The sequence below is a fragment of the Myxine glutinosa genome, chromosome 6 (genome assembly GCF_964187855.1).
Source record: "Myxine glutinosa chromosome 6, kmMyxGlut1.1, whole genome shotgun sequence".
Taxonomy (NCBI): domain Eukaryota; kingdom Metazoa; phylum Chordata; class Myxini; order Myxiniformes; family Myxinidae; genus Myxine; species Myxine glutinosa.
In genome coordinates this window covers 117801901-117817598 of record NC_136266.1, presented here as the reverse complement: position 1 = coordinate 117817598, position 15698 = coordinate 117801901, and the positions used below count along the sequence as shown (strand labels likewise).

Below are 15698 nucleotides of genomic sequence, written 5' to 3'. Positions count from 1 at the left end.
TTTCCACCTGTGCCTGCAGAGCCGGAGAATCATTGGTTTTTACGAATATGGCGTCGAGAACCCTTGAAAACAGCTCTGGTCATAGTAATTTCCATGTGCCTACTGTGCATTCTTGCTGCCGTGGGGTTTTGGATGATGCGGGTCCATGGGGTGAAATGCAAAGGAGGTTGGGCCGAGCAGCAGTTTGGTGAACTGAACTCCACCGGGCAAGACCAGCTCAACAAGCTCTTTATCATCAAGGGCACGACCATTCATGACCTCTACGACTCCACAACTGGTTCGGGATCTGGTGAGGAGTTATTTAATTGTTTTTGACCCAGTTTTGTTTTTCATCCTTACTTTTACAAGACTACAACGAAGGCAGATGGAAAAAGCAGGTTGGTATAAAGTTATAAACGATCTGCGTCACACCTCAATTTTAGCTGCATGATCAATTCCAGCTTAACTTTTTCAAATATTATGTTACATATCGCTTTTCGCCTGATCTCAATGGTGAAGAATCACTTAAGAATTAAATAATCCTCATATCCGAATCCATATTCAGATCTTCACCAAAATCGAATCGATTCGTCCTCGTCACACACACAACCTGTCCACCAAGTTTCGTCCAAATCCGTCCACAAATTTCCGAGATATCCTGCTATGTATCGGTTTTAGCCTTATCACTCAATGGTGAAGAATCACTTGAGAATTAAATAATTCCGAATCCATATTCCATATATTCCATATTCCATATTCCATATCCATATTATATTCATATTCATATTCATATTCATACATCAATATTCCATATTCCATAATCCATATCCGAATCCACATTCAGATCTTCACCAAAATCGAATCGATTCGTCCTCGTCACACACACAACCTGTCCACCAAGTTTGGTCCAAATCCGTCCACAACTTGTTGAGATGTCCTGCTATGTGTCGTTTTTGGCCCTATCTCCCAATGGTGAAGAATCACTTGAAAAATTCTACTAGCCCGATCTGAATCTGGATCTTTACCAAAATCTAATCATTTCGTCTTTGTCAAATACACTACCTCTCTGCCAAATTTCGTCCGAATCCGTCCACAACTTTTTGAGATATCTTGTTCACAGACAGACAAACAGACAGGGGTAAAAACATAACCTCCATCCACCTTTGGTGGAGTTGGTAAATATGCATTACCAAATCAATAAGACATTGCAGGCTAAATACTTTCCTTTTTTATTGGAAGTTTGTAAATGCTTGTAAGAAGGTTGTCCAAAACGCTCCTTGGATGGGATACAACAGCCCACGCCTTGCTTACAATGCATTCGATCGTGTCCGTCTGTGTGTGTGTGTGTGCGTATGTGTGTTCACATGTTCATGTGTTTGTGAACAAGATATCTGGAAAGGTTCTGAACGGATTTGGATGAAAGTTGGTGGGATGATTGCCCTTGGGATAAGGAAGAATTGATTAGTTTTTGGTGAAGCTCAGGATATTATTCCGGATCCAAGAATTTTTTGAACGATTTTTTTTACCATTGGAAGATAGTGCTCAGCAGCGGCCACCCATGGCGGGAGTATGCGCTCTACTGAGTGGCGTTCTAGTCTTCTTATCTTAGATTATCTTATCTTATTATTATCTTCTATATATATAAAAGAAAGTTTTTGTTTGTTTGTTTGTCTGCGCAAGCTAATCTCTTGAACGGTGAAAGATAGGAAGAAACCTCCAATACAAAAAATGTCGGGACGGGCCCTGGGGAGGTTTTAGGCTAGGTGGCGAGGCCGGTCGAGGCCCACCCACCTCGGCCGGGCTGGGCCCATTTCACAATTAAAAGGTGAGTTGAATTATAGTCGTAAATCTTCTACGGCCGCGAGTAAAAGCTGAATTGTAGTAGTAAATGCATTCAAAAAGAACGAAAAATGTCGGGACGCCCCCCCCCCCCCCCCCGTAAAGTTATAGGCTAGGTTGTGAGGCCGGTCGAGGCCCACCTTGGCCGGATTGGACCCATTTCGCAATTAAAATCTGAGCTGAATTATAGTAGTCAATCGTCTACGACCACGAGTAAAAGCTGAATTATAGTAGTAAATACATTCAAAAAGAACTAAAAATGTTGGGACGGGCCCCGGGAAGGTAATAGGCTAGGTGGTGAGGCCGGGCGAGGCCGGCCGAGGCCGCTTCAGCCGAGCTGGGCCCATTTCACAATTAAAAGCTGAGCTGAATTATGGTAGTCAAACTTCTACGGCCACGAGTAAAAGCTGAATTATAGTAGCAAATTCATTCAAAAAGAACTAAAAATGTCGGGACGGGCCCCGGGAAGGTTATAGGCTCGGTGGCGAGGCCGGTCGAGGCCGCTTCGGCCGGGCTGGGCCCATTTCGCAATTAAAAGCTGAGCTGAATTATAGTAGTCAATCTTCTACGGCCGCGAGTAAAAGCTGAATTATAGTAGTAAATTCATTCAAAAAGAACCAAAGATGTCGGGTTGGGCCCGGGAAGGTTATAGGCTCGTTAAATATGAGCCATTATGTTATATTAACTTCTATTGTTCATGCCCAGGTTGTCTGTTTTACTGCATTAAAGCTTTATTCTTAAATGATGTTTTTCTCCTCTAATTCCGAGATATATCAAAATAAATTCTCTGACAGTTAGGGCCTACTTTCTTTTTCATTTATTGTTTTGGGGAGAGGGGATGTTAAACAAAACGTATTATTCCAACTTGACCCACGGCGGGAGTATGCGCTCTACTGAGTGGCGTTCTAGTTTGAATCTGTTCCTTATGCACGGCCACTTCTTTAAAGCTACAAACTGCATACTCGAGGTACAGACAAAACTTTGTGCGGGAAGTAACATGGGCTATGTGACCTGCCACTAATTGAGGCCAGAATGATCAATATAACAATTTTTGGCACACAGGACAACCAATTGATCTCAAATTGAAGAGGCTGGAATATCTTGAGTGCATCAAAAATAACCTTTTCAAAATCCATAAAAGAATTCAAATTGATAGATTAACTTAAACTTTGAGTCACTGGGGACGGAAACTTTTGTTAATATGTTATATACTATTTTTATTATTGTAGAGGCATCACTGTATGAGTACTTTGGTTGAACGCCCTGGACTGTAGTGAGATTCTCATTCATAGAACTTGCTGCCTCACATCAGTCTCGGTATGTTCAAGTGCAGTAACATAGATCGTACCAATGGTAATGGACCACCAGAGCGTCACGTTAGTCTGGCACAATAGCCAAGAGGTATGCACACTTGCTTACATGCTCTCTAGTCTGGGTTAGAATCTCGACCTACACATAAACTGTCAATCTGGTATCAGTGGCACCGCCGTGCTCCCCAGCAAATGATGCTACCCACAGCCATGTACTGCATACGAAAGAAGAAGAAGCCTCGCGTCCTTTCGGGTGTTGAAATATCCATTGTGTATACAAACGTTCCACTGCCACATGGTCGTGAAGTTCAAACCTGGGTTAATAGAAGACACCCGAGCTTGGCTAGTTATAAGATACAGATGTCGTCCCAGCTAGCAATGGGTAAGTTACTTGTCAGTTGAGAGAATAACAAATTGGAATCTTTAAAAAAAATCTAACTGTAAGGTAAGTCATTGTTGTAGTTTCTTCATCAGTGGCTGTTCGCTAACATCTCATTGTTGCATCATCGAGTTCATTTTTCCTATTGCAGAAACAACCATGGCATACAAATGTTGTTGATCTTGGTTATGGATCTATCATGCGTTTCTGACTTAGTTTAGGCAGTTTGAAACTTCAGAAACGTTTTCAAAATTGCTTATCAAACCATTAAGTGGTGCCACAATCAAAACCCTCACATCTGTGATAGAAATGGCGGGATTTCAATTTCTGCAAATGAACGTACACAAGATAGCTGGCTTAACATTGTCCCTTGATGAAATATAATGCTTTTTGTTTTCTTTGATTTATAAATGCTGTATAAAGCCTTGCATTGCACCAACAATTTGGAACTAAACAAACAAATAATTAAAGATGTCAGTAGTAATGATATATGAACTAGAACGGCACTCGGTAGAGCGCATACCACCGCCAGGCTGAAAAGTTTATGTTTTGTATCCCACTGAGAGGCCGGATCTGGATTCGGCTTGTTTATGTCACCTAACCAACTGATCCACCAAGTTTAGTCATAACTCGTCCATAACTTTTTTTAAATACCATGTTATATATTGCTTTTCTCCCAATCACACACCACACACCTTCAACAGCTCTCCCTACCTCTTCCACCTCTTCCACATCTTACCCTACCCCTCCTCCCCCCTGTTCTGTATCTGATGCTCCCCCTTCCTCTTCATTAACGGTATGGACCTCAAACATCCGGGGCCTTCGTTCAAACTTAACTGATCTCTCCATACAGGTTGCTTCTGTCAAACCAGACGTGATCTGCTTAACAGAAACTTTCCTCCTTTATGATGTCTCTGATTCCATAGTATCTCTCCCGGGCTACTCCCTCCTCCGGTATGATAGACCTGAGCCTCGTCCTGGAGGCGGGGTTGCTATCTTTATCAAAAACTCTCTTCCTCACTCGCCCTGCACTGCACTCTCTCCACCTCACCCCCAGGAATACCTCTGGCTACGGCTTCCCCTTCGCTCCCACCTCTTGTTCATATGTGTGTTGTACCGTCCACCAAACAGTGATGACTCCATCTACATCTCGCTGTCTGATGATATGGACCAACTTCTATCTACTCATCCCAACTCTCTCTTCCTCATATGTGGTGATTTCAACTGTCATCATGCCAGTTGGCTGGGTGTAGGTACCTCTCTCACCAGCCATGGCTCCTCAGCAAAGGACTTCTGCGACTCACTGGGACTGACACAATCTGTCAATTTCCCGACCCGGATCTCAGTCAACGGAACATGTTCTCTTCTGGACTTGGTTATGACTAACTTCCCTGAAAATGTCTGCTGCTCTTCTTCTGCTCCGATCGGATCATCTGATCATGTCCTTGTTAAAGTGGACATCTCTCTGACCATCCTCAGGGAGCCTGCTCAGCGTCGACGAGTCTGGCATTTCACTCAGGCCAACTGGCACGGTCTTCAAGCAGCCATCAATCATCTGGACTGGTCTCCCATCTCTACCACCTCTGACATCAACTCATCCTGGGAATTCTTCCAAAGTAAATTGCTCTCTCTCATGCACAGATTTATCCCATCTCGTCTTCAGTTGTCATACCCTTCCTCCCGTCCATGGTACACGGAATCTTGTGGTGAGGCTGTTGCCCAGAAACAACTTGCCTTCGTCCCCTGGAAAGCAAATCCAACGGAAGGAAATCTCATTTCCTTTCAGAAAGCCCGAAACAAGTGTGTGTCCACCCTCAGGAGAGCCAGGAAACAATATCTCTCTGTTCTCAAGACCGAACTCTCTTATCTGTCTCCCTCTTCCAAATCCTGGTGGCGTCTGGTCAAATCCGTTTCTGGTGTTTGTTCCCCCTCCATCCCCTCCCTTACCTCAAACGGCTACACAGCTGACTCCGCACGTGAAAAAGCTGAATGCCTCAACTCTGTGTTTGCCTCTAAATCTTGTGTCCCAAACCCATCCCTCTCTGTACCCACCATACCCAGTCGTACCCTGCTGCTCCTGGACTCCGTGTCCTTTCCTCCTGACAAGGTGGAAAAGTTTCTGTCAACCCTCGACTCTGATTCTGCAACTGGACCCGACGGCATCAGCCCACGGGTCCTAAAATCCTGCTCTGCTGCTCTATCTCACCCTCTCTCTGTTCTCTTCACCCTCTCTTTTGCTCAAGGTCAACTGCCATCTGCTTGGAAATCAGCCAACATCACCGCTTTGCACAAAAAAGGTGCAAAAACAGATCCTAGCAACTACAGACCAATCAGCCTTCTCCCAATTATCAGCAAGGTCATGGAATCCATCATTGCTTCTGATATGAAATCTTTCCTCTTCTCCAATGGCTTGATCTCTGATCATCAATTTGGTTTCAGACCAGGTCACTCTACTCTGGACATGCTGCTTCTGCTGTCTCAACAATGGATGGAGGTCCTCAATGCCAAACAGGAAATTAGAGCTGTCTCCCTCGACATATCACGTGCCTTCGACACGGTCTGGCACCCCGCTCTGCTCACCAAACTCTCCTCCTTTGGTATCCATGGAAATCTCCACGCATGGCTGGCGGACTTCCTCTCTAGTCGTCGTCAACGTGTGGCCCTGAATGGGTTTCTCTCATCTCCTCTTCCTGTTCAGGCTGGAGTTCCCCAAGGCAGTGTTCTGGGCCCCGTGCTTTTTCTGGTCTTCATCAATGATCTCTCTGACTCTCTCGAAAATCCTCTCTATCTCTTTGCTGATGACTCCACTCTCTGCCGCTCCATTCCTCTTCCCTCAGATCGGCAGTCTGCTGCCTCCTCACTCTCTGAAGACCTGGACAAAATCACAGACTGGTCAAACAAGTGGAACATGTCTTTCAATCCTGACAAATCTCACACTCTTACTATGTCTCTCCGAAAAGATCGACTGGACAACCCTCCCATCTACTTTCTCAACAATCCTCTCCAAGAAGTTCTGTCGCTCAAGATTTTGGGTCTCACTATCTGCCATGATCTTTCTTGGGAAAACCACATTTCCAAGCTGGCCTCCAAAGCCAGTCGCCGACTGGGCATCCTGCGTCGTGCGAAGTCCTTCCTCGGCACACCTGAGCTCCTCACCACATACAAGGCTTTCATCCGCAGCTCAATGGAATACTGTTCTCCCCTATGGGCCGGTGCTCCTGCCTCACACCTAGCTCGGCTTCACGCTGTTGAAACCAAAGCTTTCAGAATTATTGGAATCTCCCGCGATGAAGCTATCTCTGAGGGCCTTTCACTCACTCACCGCAGGCAGGTAGGTGGTCTTTCTATCTTCTACCGACTCCTCTCCGGCCTTGCACCCCCAGCTCTCTCTGTGCTCTGTCCCCCAAATATTCCTACAGGTCGCACAAGATCTCCAAGCAACCCTCTGATGGTTAAACTGCCGAAATCTCGGCTCTCCGCTCACCTTCACTCTTTCATTCCTCTTTTCTCCCGCCTCTGGAACAAACTCCCTCACTCCCTTCAATCCCACTCCTCCCTCCAGGTCTTTAAAACAGCTGTTCACCACCATCTCTTATCTTCCCCCATCCAAAACCTTGATCTTTTCTACCCCCGCTAATTCACCCCAGATCCACCTTGTTTGAAATTCCAACTTCTTTCCTGGAAGTCCTGGCAGTGTCCATATGTTTTATACCTCTCCCACTGCCCCCTTCCCACGCCCCCCCCCCCAAAGCCCTCACCCTCTCTCAGATCTCTCGATGTCTCCATGTCTCTCGGTCCCTGCTCTCAAATGTTGTGTTTGTGTCCTTCCCCCTCTCTCCCCATCTTGTCTACCGCTCCCTATGTTATATGTTTTATGTGTCGGTTTGTCTTTATGTGTGTTCATGTGATTAATGTTCGCTCTTTCACGAGCCTCGATATTGTATACAAAAAAAAAAAAAAAAAAAAAAAAAAAAAAAAAAATCTCTCAATGGTGAAGAATCACTTGAAAATAAAGTAATTCTCGTATCCGAATATATATTCAGATCTTCACCAAAATCGAATCGATTCTTCCTTGTCACCCTCCCAATCTCTCCACCAAGTTTTGTCTAAATCCGAAGACAACTTTTTGAGATATCCTTCCTATATATCATTTTTACCCCTATCTCCCAATGGTGAAGAATCACTCACAAAATTCTACGAGCCAGATCCGAATCCAGATCTTCACCAAAATCTAATCATTTCGGCCTTGTCACATACACCACATCTCTGCCAAATTTTGTCCAAATCCATTCTCAACTTTTTGAGATATCTTGTTCACAGACAGACAAACAGAATAATAGACAAATGAAAAATCGGTCAGAGACCGAGGACTTGCCGGAATGTACTTTTTGTCGGCCATTTTGGACAAATATGGCGGCCTAACAAAGCGACAAATGACGTCATCATTATTTGTTTTCTAAACTAATTTATTCCTTGATGCTAAAGAAATTGCATCTTGATCAGATGAAGTTTTGTATTTGTCGAATTATGACGTCATAATGGAGGCACCTATGACATCATCATTAACATGTTTTATTCCGCATGGAGAGTTCTTTACAATGAGCCATGTCTCAATTTTTTCTATTAAGCACTTTCGGAGATATAGAGTTGCTAAGTTTTTTGTTTTTTCCAAGATGGCGGCCGAACCACGTGACCGATGACGTCATCATTAACATATTTGATTCCCCTTGGAGAGTTCTTTACAATGAGCCATGTCTCAATTTTTTCTATTCAGCACTTTCGGAGATATAGAGTTGCTAAGTGTTTCGGTTTTTCCAAGATGGCCGCCGAACCATGTGACCGATTACGTCATCATTAACATATTTTATTCCCATGGAGAGTTCTTTACAATGGGCCATGTCTCAATTTTTTCAATTCAGCACTTTTGGAGATATAGAGGTGCAATGTTTTTCGGTTATTCCAAGATGGCGGCCGAACCACGTGACCGATGACATCATCATTAACATATTTTATTCCCCATGGAGAGTTCTTTACAATGAGCCATGTCTCAATTTTTTCTATTCAGCACTTTCGGAGATATAGAGGTGCAAATTTTTTCGGTTTTTCCAAGATGGCGACCGAACCACGTGACCGATGACGTCATCATTAACATATTTTATTCCCCATGGAGAGTTCTTTACAATGAGCCATGTCTCAATTTTTTCAATTCAGCACTTTTGGAGATATAGAGGTGCAATATTTTTCGGTTATTCCAAGATGGCGGCCGAACCACGTCACCGATGACATCATTAACACATTTTATTCCCCATGGAGAGTTCTTTACAATGAGCCATGTCTCAATTTTTTCTATTCAGCACTTTCGGAGATATAGAGGTGCAAATTTTTTCGGTTTTTCCAAGATGGCGACCGAACCACGTGACTGATGACGTCACCATTAACATATTTTATTCCCCATGGAGAGTTCTTTACAATGAGCTATGTCTCAATTATTTCAATTCTGCACTTTTGGAGATATAGAGGTGCAATATTTTTCGGTTATTCCAAGATGGCGGCCGAACCACGTGACCGATGACAACATCATTAACATATTTTATTCCCCATGGAGAGTTCTTTACAATGAGCCATGTCTAAATTTTTTATATTCAGCACTTTCGGAGATATAGAGGTGCAAATCTTTTCGGTTTTTCCAAGATGGTGACCGAACCACGTGACTGAAGACGTTATCAGTAACATATTTTATTCCCCATGGAGAGTTCTTTACAATGCGCCATGTCTCAATTTTTTCTATTCAGCACTTTCAGAGATATAGAGGTGCAATTTTTTTTGGTTTTTCCAAGATGGCGACCGAACACGTGACTGATGACGTCATCATGAACATATTTTATTCCCCATGGAGAGTTCTTTACAATGCGCCATGTCTCAATTTTTTCTATTTAGCACTTTCAGAAATATAGAGGTGCAAAATTTTTCAAAGCTGGCGGCCGAACCACGTGACCGATGACGTCATCAATTTGGCACAGTATATGAGAGGCCAAGACAAATACGTGTGCAAAGTTTTGCGATTCTACGTGCAACGGTGTAGACGTAGTGCTGTAAACAGACAAACAGACAGACAAACGAACAGATCAACATACTTGTCTGAATCTTTTCCGGCAAGTAACAAACAGACAGACAGGCAGATGAAAAATCGGTCAGTGACCAAGGACTTGCCGGAATGTACTTTTTTATCGGCCATTTTGGACAAATATGGCGGCCGAACCACGTGACCGATGACGTCATCATTATTTGTTTTCTAAACTAATTTATTCCTAGATTATGTTCAAGAAATTTCATCTTGAGCGGATGAAGTTTTGTGCTTGTCGAATTATGACGTCATAATGGAGGCACCTATGACATCATCATTAACATATTTTATTCCCCATTGAGAGTTATTTACAATGAGCAATGTCTCAATTTTTTCTATTCAGCACTTTCGGAGATATAGAGGTGCAAAGTTTTTCGGTTTTTCCAAGATGGCGGCGGAACCACGTGACCGATGACGTCATCAATATTTTTTTCTCCACCAGGTTATGCCGTCATGGCTCTCAAGAAATTGCATCTTGATTGGATGAAGTTTTGTACTTGTCGAATTATCGAATTATGACGTCATAATGAAGGCCTTGGGCCGAGAGAGTTAAAAATTGGGCACAGTCTATTCCAGGGCAAGACAAATATGTGTGTAAAGTTTGGCGATTATATGTGCAACAGTGCAGACGTAGTACTGCGCACAGACAGACAGACAAACCAACCAACCAACATACTTGCCGGAATCTTTTCCGGCAAGTGACAAACCAACTGATCAACATACTTGCTGGAATCTTTTCCGGCAAGTAACAAACCAACCGATCAACATACTTGCCGGAATCTTTTCCGGCAAGTGACAAACTGATCAGAGACCGAGGACTTGCCGGAATGTACTTTTTTATCTGCCATTTTGGACAAATATGGCAGCCGAACCACGTGACCGATGACGTCATCATTATTTGTTTTCTAAACTAATTTATTCCTCAATGATGCTCAAGAAATTTCATCTTGGTCGGATGAAGTTTTGTTCTTGTCGAATTATGACGTCATAATGGAGGCAGCTATGACATCATCATTAACATATTTTATTCCCCATGGAGAGTTCTTTACAATGCGCCATGTCTCAATTTTTTCTATTCAGCACTTTCGGAGATATAGAGGTGCAATTGTTTTCGGTTTTTCCAAGATGGCGACCGAACCACGTGACTGATGACGTCATCATTAACATATTTTATTCCCCATGGAGAGTTCTTTACAATGCGCCATGTCTCAATTTTTTCTATTCAGCATTTTCGGAGATATAGAGGTGCAAATTTTTTCGGTTTTTCCAAGATGGCGACCGAACCACGTGACTGATGACCTCATCATTAACATATTTTATTCCCCATGGAGAGTTCTTTACAATACGCCATGTCTCAATTTTTTCTATTCAGCACTTTCGGAAATATAGAGGTGCAAAATATTTCAAAGATGGCGGCCGAACCACGTGACCGATGACGTCATCAATTTGGCACGATATGAGAGGGCAAAACAAATACGTGTGCAAAGTTTGGCGATTCTACGTGCAACGGTGTAGACGTAGTGCTGCAAACAGACAAACAGACAAACAGACAGATGACAAATCGGTCAGAGACCGAGGACTTGCCGGAATGTACTTTTTTATTGGCCATTTTGGACAAATATTGCGGTTGAACCACGTGTCCGATGACGTCATCATTAACATATTTTATTCCCCATGGAGAGTTCTTTGCAATGAGCCATGTCTCAATTTTTTTTATTCAGCACTTTCGGAGGTATAGAGGTGCTAAGTTTTTTGGTTTTTCCAAGATGGCGGCTGAACCATGTGACCGATGATCTCATCATTAACATATTTTATTCCCCATGGAGAGTTCATTACAATGAGCCACGTCTCAATTTTTCTATTCAGCACTTTCAGAGATAAAGAGGTGCAAAGATTTTCCAAGATGGCGACCGAACCACGTGACTGATGACGCCATCAATTGGGCACAGTATATTAGAGGGCAAGACAAATACGTGTGCAAAGTTTGGCGATTCTACGTGCAACGGTGTAGACCTAGTGCTGCAAACATACAAACAGACAAATAGACAGATGACAAATCGGTCAGAGACCGAGGACTTGCCGGAATGTACTTTTTTATCGGCCATTTTGGACAAATAGGGCGGCCGAACCACGTGACCGATGACGTCATCATTATTTGTTTTCTAAACGAATTTATTCCTAGATTATGTTCAAGAAATTTCATCTTGAGCGGATGAAGTTTTGTGCTTGTCGAATTATGACGTCATAATGGAGGCACCTATGACATCATCATTAACATATTTTATTCCCCATGGAGAGTTATTTACAATGAGCCATGTCTCAATTTTTTCTATTCAGCACTTTCGGAGATATAAAGGTGCAAAGTTTTTCGGTTTTTCCAAGATGGCGGCCGAACCACGTGACCGATGACGTCATCATTATTATTTTTTCTCCACCAGGTTATGCCGTCATGGCTCTCAAGAAATTGCATCTTGATTGGATGAAGTTTTGTACTTGTCGAATTATCGAATTATGACGTCATAATGAAGGCCTTGGGTCGAGAGAGTTAAAAATTGGGCACAGTCTATTCCAGGGCAAGACAAATATGTGTGTAAAGTTTGGCGATTATATGTGCAACAGTGCAGACGTAGTACTGCGCACAGACAGACAGACAAACCAACCAACCAACATACTTGCCGGAATCTTTTCCGGCAAGTGACAAACCAACTGATCAACATACTTGCTGGAATCTTTTCCGGCAAGTAACAAACCAACCGATCAACATACTTGCCGGAATCTTTTCCGGCAAGTGACAAACAGATCAGAGACCGAGGACTTGCCGGAATGTACTTTTTTGTCTGCCATTTTGGACAAATATGGCAGCCGAACCACGTGACCGATGGCGTCATCATTATTTGTTTTCTAAACTAATTTATTCCTCAATGATGCTGAAGAAATTTCATCTTGGTCAGATGAAGTTTTGTTCTTGTCGAATTATGACGTCATAATGGAGGCAGCTATGACATCATCATTAACATATTTTATTCCCCATGGAGAGTTCTTTACAATGCGCCATGTCTCAATTTTTTCTATTCAGCACTTTCGGAGATATCGAGGTGCAATTTTTTTCGGTTTTTCCAAGATGGCGACCGAACCACGTGACTGATGACGTCATCATTAACATATTTTATTCCCCATGGAGAGTTCTTTACAATGCGCCATGTCTCAATTTTTTCTATTCAGCGCTTTCGGAAATATAGAGGTGCAAAATTTTTCAAAGATGGCGGTGGAACCACGTGACTGATGATGTCATCAATTGGGCACAGTATATGAGAGGGCAAGACAAATACGTGTGCAAAGTTTTGCGATTCTACGTGCAACGGTGTAGACGTAGTGCTCTAAACAGACAAACAGACAGACAAATGAATAGATCAACATACTTGCCGGAATCTTTTCCGGCAAGTAACAAACAGACAGACCGGCAGATGAAAAATCGGTCAGAGACCGAGGACTTGCCGGAATGTACTTTTTTATCGGCCATTTTGGACAAATATTGCTGTTGAACCACGTGACCGATGACGTCATCATTAACATATTTTATTCCCCATGGAGAGTTCTTTGCAATGAGCCATGTCTCAATTTTTTTTATTCAGCACTTTCGGAGGTATAGAGGTGCTAAGTTTTTTCGGTTTTTCCAAGATGGCGGCTGAACCATGTGACCGATGATGTCATCATTAACATATTTTATTCCCCATGGAGAGTTCATTACAATGAGCCACGTCTCAATTTTCTATATTCAGCACTTTCAGAGATAAAGAGGTGCAAAGTTTTTCCAAGATGGCGACCGAACCACGTGACTGATGACGTCATCAATTGGGCACAGTATATTAGAGGGCAAGACAAATACGTGTGCAAAGTTTGGCGATTCTACGTGCAACGGTGTAGACGTAGTGTTGCAAACAGACAAACAGACAAACAGACAGATGAAAAATCGGTCAGAGACCGAGGACTTGCCGGAATGTACTTTTTTATTGGCCATTTTGGACAAATAGGGCGGCCGAACCACGTGACTGATGACGTCATCATTATTTGTTTTCTAAACGAATTTATTCCTCGATTATGTTAAAGAAATTTCATCTTGAGCGGATGAAGTTTTGTGCTTGTCGAATTATGACGTCATAATGGAGGCACCTATGACATCATCATTAACATATTTTATTCCCCATGGAGAGTTATTTACAATGAGCCATGTCTCAATTTTTTCTATTCAGCACTTTCGGAGATATAGAGGTGCAAAGTTTTTCGGATTTTCCAAGATGGCGGCCGAACCACGTGACCGATGACGTCATCATTATTATTTTTTCTCCACCAGGTTATGCCGTCATGGCTCTCAAGAAATTGCATCTTGATTGGATGAAGTTTTGTACTTGTCGAATTATCGAATTATGACGTCATAATGAAGGCCTTGGGCCGAGAGAGTTAAAAATTGGGCACAGTCTATTCCAGGGCAAGACAAATATGTGTGTAAAGTTTGGCGATTATATGTGCAACAGTGCAGACGTAGTACTGCGCACAGACAGACAGACAAACCAACCAACCAACATACTTGCCGGAATCTTTTCCGGCAAGTGACAAACCAACCGATCAACATACTTGCCGGAATCTTTTCCGGCAAGTGACAAACAGATCAGAGACCAAGGACTTGCCGGAATGTACTTTTTTATCTGCCATTTTGGACAAATATGGCAGCCGAACCACATGACCGATGACGTCATCATTATTTGTTTTCTAAACTAATTTATTCCTCAATGATGCTCAAGAAATTTCATCTTGGTCGGATGAAGTTTTGTTCTTGTCGAATTATGACGTCATAATGGAGGCACCTATGACATCATCATTAACATATTTTATTCCCCATGGAGAGTTCTTTACAATGAGCCATGTCTCAATTTTTTCTATCCAGCACTTTCGGAGATATAGAGGTGCAAATTTTTCTGTTTTTTCAAGATGGCGACCGAACTACGTGACTGATAGCGTCATCATTTTTTTTTTCCCCACTAGTTTATGCCGTCATGTCGCTCAAGAAATTGCATCTTGATTGGATGAAGTTTTGCACTTGTCGAATTATCGAATTATGACGTCATCATGGAGGCCTTGTGCCGAGAGAGTTAAAAATTGGGCACAGTCTATTCCAGGGCAAGACACATATGTGTGTAAAGTTTGGCGATTCTACGTGCAACGATGTAGACGTAGTACTGCGAACAAACAGACAGCCAAACAGACAAACCAACCGATCAACATACTTGCCGGAATCTTTTCCGGCAAGTAACAAACGAACAGATCAACATACTTGCTGGAATCTTTTCCGGCAAGTAACAAACGAACAGATCAACATACTTGCCGGCATTTTTTCCGGCAAGCAACAAACGGACACAGGGGTGAAAACATAACCTCCACCCACCCCACCTTTAGTGGCGGAGGAAATAATGGCTTCATTGAAATCATGAATGTGTTACGTGGTCCCCTCGGTGAATACCTGGTCTCGGTGACCCCCGGACCGTGAGAGGAACTCCGCCAGCAAGCTGTATTATATAGGCGCTTTCGCCACGCAATCCATATGAATTTCACCCAGGAGACAACTGATGTTCAAGGATATATTTCCAATGGTAATGATACCATACAATTTCAATGACACAACCACGGAGATTTTCCCCGAGCAATCAACAATACACAACCATCAACAATTCCCAATTCACAAACACTTCCCTATGAGTAAGATGGCCATCTTATATATGTGTGTCCCGGTGAGTACTCACAACCCCCTTTCGGTCTCTGCTCCTCACAATGTCTCTGGGCCCCTCCTGACCAAGATACTGGTCGGCGTCTCCGCACTCGGGCGGTTGAACGAACCCCGGGTGGACGTTTCTCCACCGGGCAGGTATCGTACCAGGCACCGAGGCTGCAGCCCCTCGTGGCCACGCGAAGCGGGTACGGTAGAGCAAGCCAAACCCCACGCCGCTTGCAAGGCGCGTTAGGCCCCAACGTGCGACCCGCACGCGTCTGTTTAGACGGTGCCGCGAACGATGCC

The 15698-nt window shown here is 43.3% G+C and overlaps 1 protein-coding gene across 2 annotated transcripts in view; it reads left to right on the top strand.

Annotated features, from left to right (window-relative positions):
• LOC137430231 (TGF-beta receptor type-1) overlaps nt 1–15698 on the top strand; it is a 126311-nt gene that overhangs the window by 21607 nt on the left and 89006 nt on the right. For both annotated transcript variants that reach the window (XM_068120936.2, XM_068120937.2), the window contains exon 3: nt 20–289. In XM_068120936.2, coding sequence (XP_067977037.2) covers nt 20–289 — 270 coding nt within the window. The remainder of the gene's footprint in view (nt 1–19; nt 290–15698) is intronic.